Raw genomic sequence first — 432 nt, 5'->3', positions numbered from 1 at the left:
GTCGGTTTGGGTTGGTTTGGTTGGGTTGTGTTTTGTTTTTGGGTTGGGTTTGGTTTGGTTTGGTTGGTTTGTGTTTTATTTTCGCATTTGGTTGGTTTGGTTTGGTTTCGTTTGCTTTTTATTTCATTCCCTTTCATTTCCCCCTGCTTCATTTCCTTCCATCATCCCCCAACACCCCCCATCTCCCCTTCAAAAAACCCAAAAAAAAACCCCCAAAAAACCCAAAAAACCCCAAAAAAACCCTAAAACTCTAATTTCTCCCCTTTCCCCCCGTTTTTTCCCCAAACTCTCCCCTTCCCTCAGCCAACCCCGCCGCCAGCTGGCTGCAGGCGCGCTCCTCGCGCAAGAAGCGCTGCCCGTACAGCAAATTCCAGACGCTGGAGCTGGAGAAGGAGTTCCTGTTCAACATGTACCTGAGCCGCGAGCGGCGGC

The 432-nt window shown here is 50.0% G+C and overlaps 1 protein-coding gene across 1 annotated transcript in view; it reads left to right on the top strand.

Annotated features, from left to right (window-relative positions):
- Positions 1-432, top strand: part of HOXB9 (homeobox B9) — a 25,470-nt gene that overhangs the window by 5,681 nt on the left and 19,357 nt on the right. The window contains exon 2 of the mRNA XM_031064994.1: positions 304-424. Within this exon, the coding sequence (XP_030920854.1) occupies positions 304-424 (121 nt within the window). The remainder of the gene's footprint in view (positions 1-303; positions 425-432) is intronic.

This window comes from Geospiza fortis, unplaced genomic scaffold (assembly GCF_000277835.1).
Source record: "Geospiza fortis unplaced genomic scaffold, GeoFor_1.0 scaffold1181, whole genome shotgun sequence".
Lineage (NCBI taxonomy): Eukaryota > Metazoa > Chordata > Aves > Passeriformes > Thraupidae > Geospiza > Geospiza fortis.
Note: the sequence above shows the minus strand (reverse complement) of the source record. Positions and strands in the feature narration are given on the sequence as shown.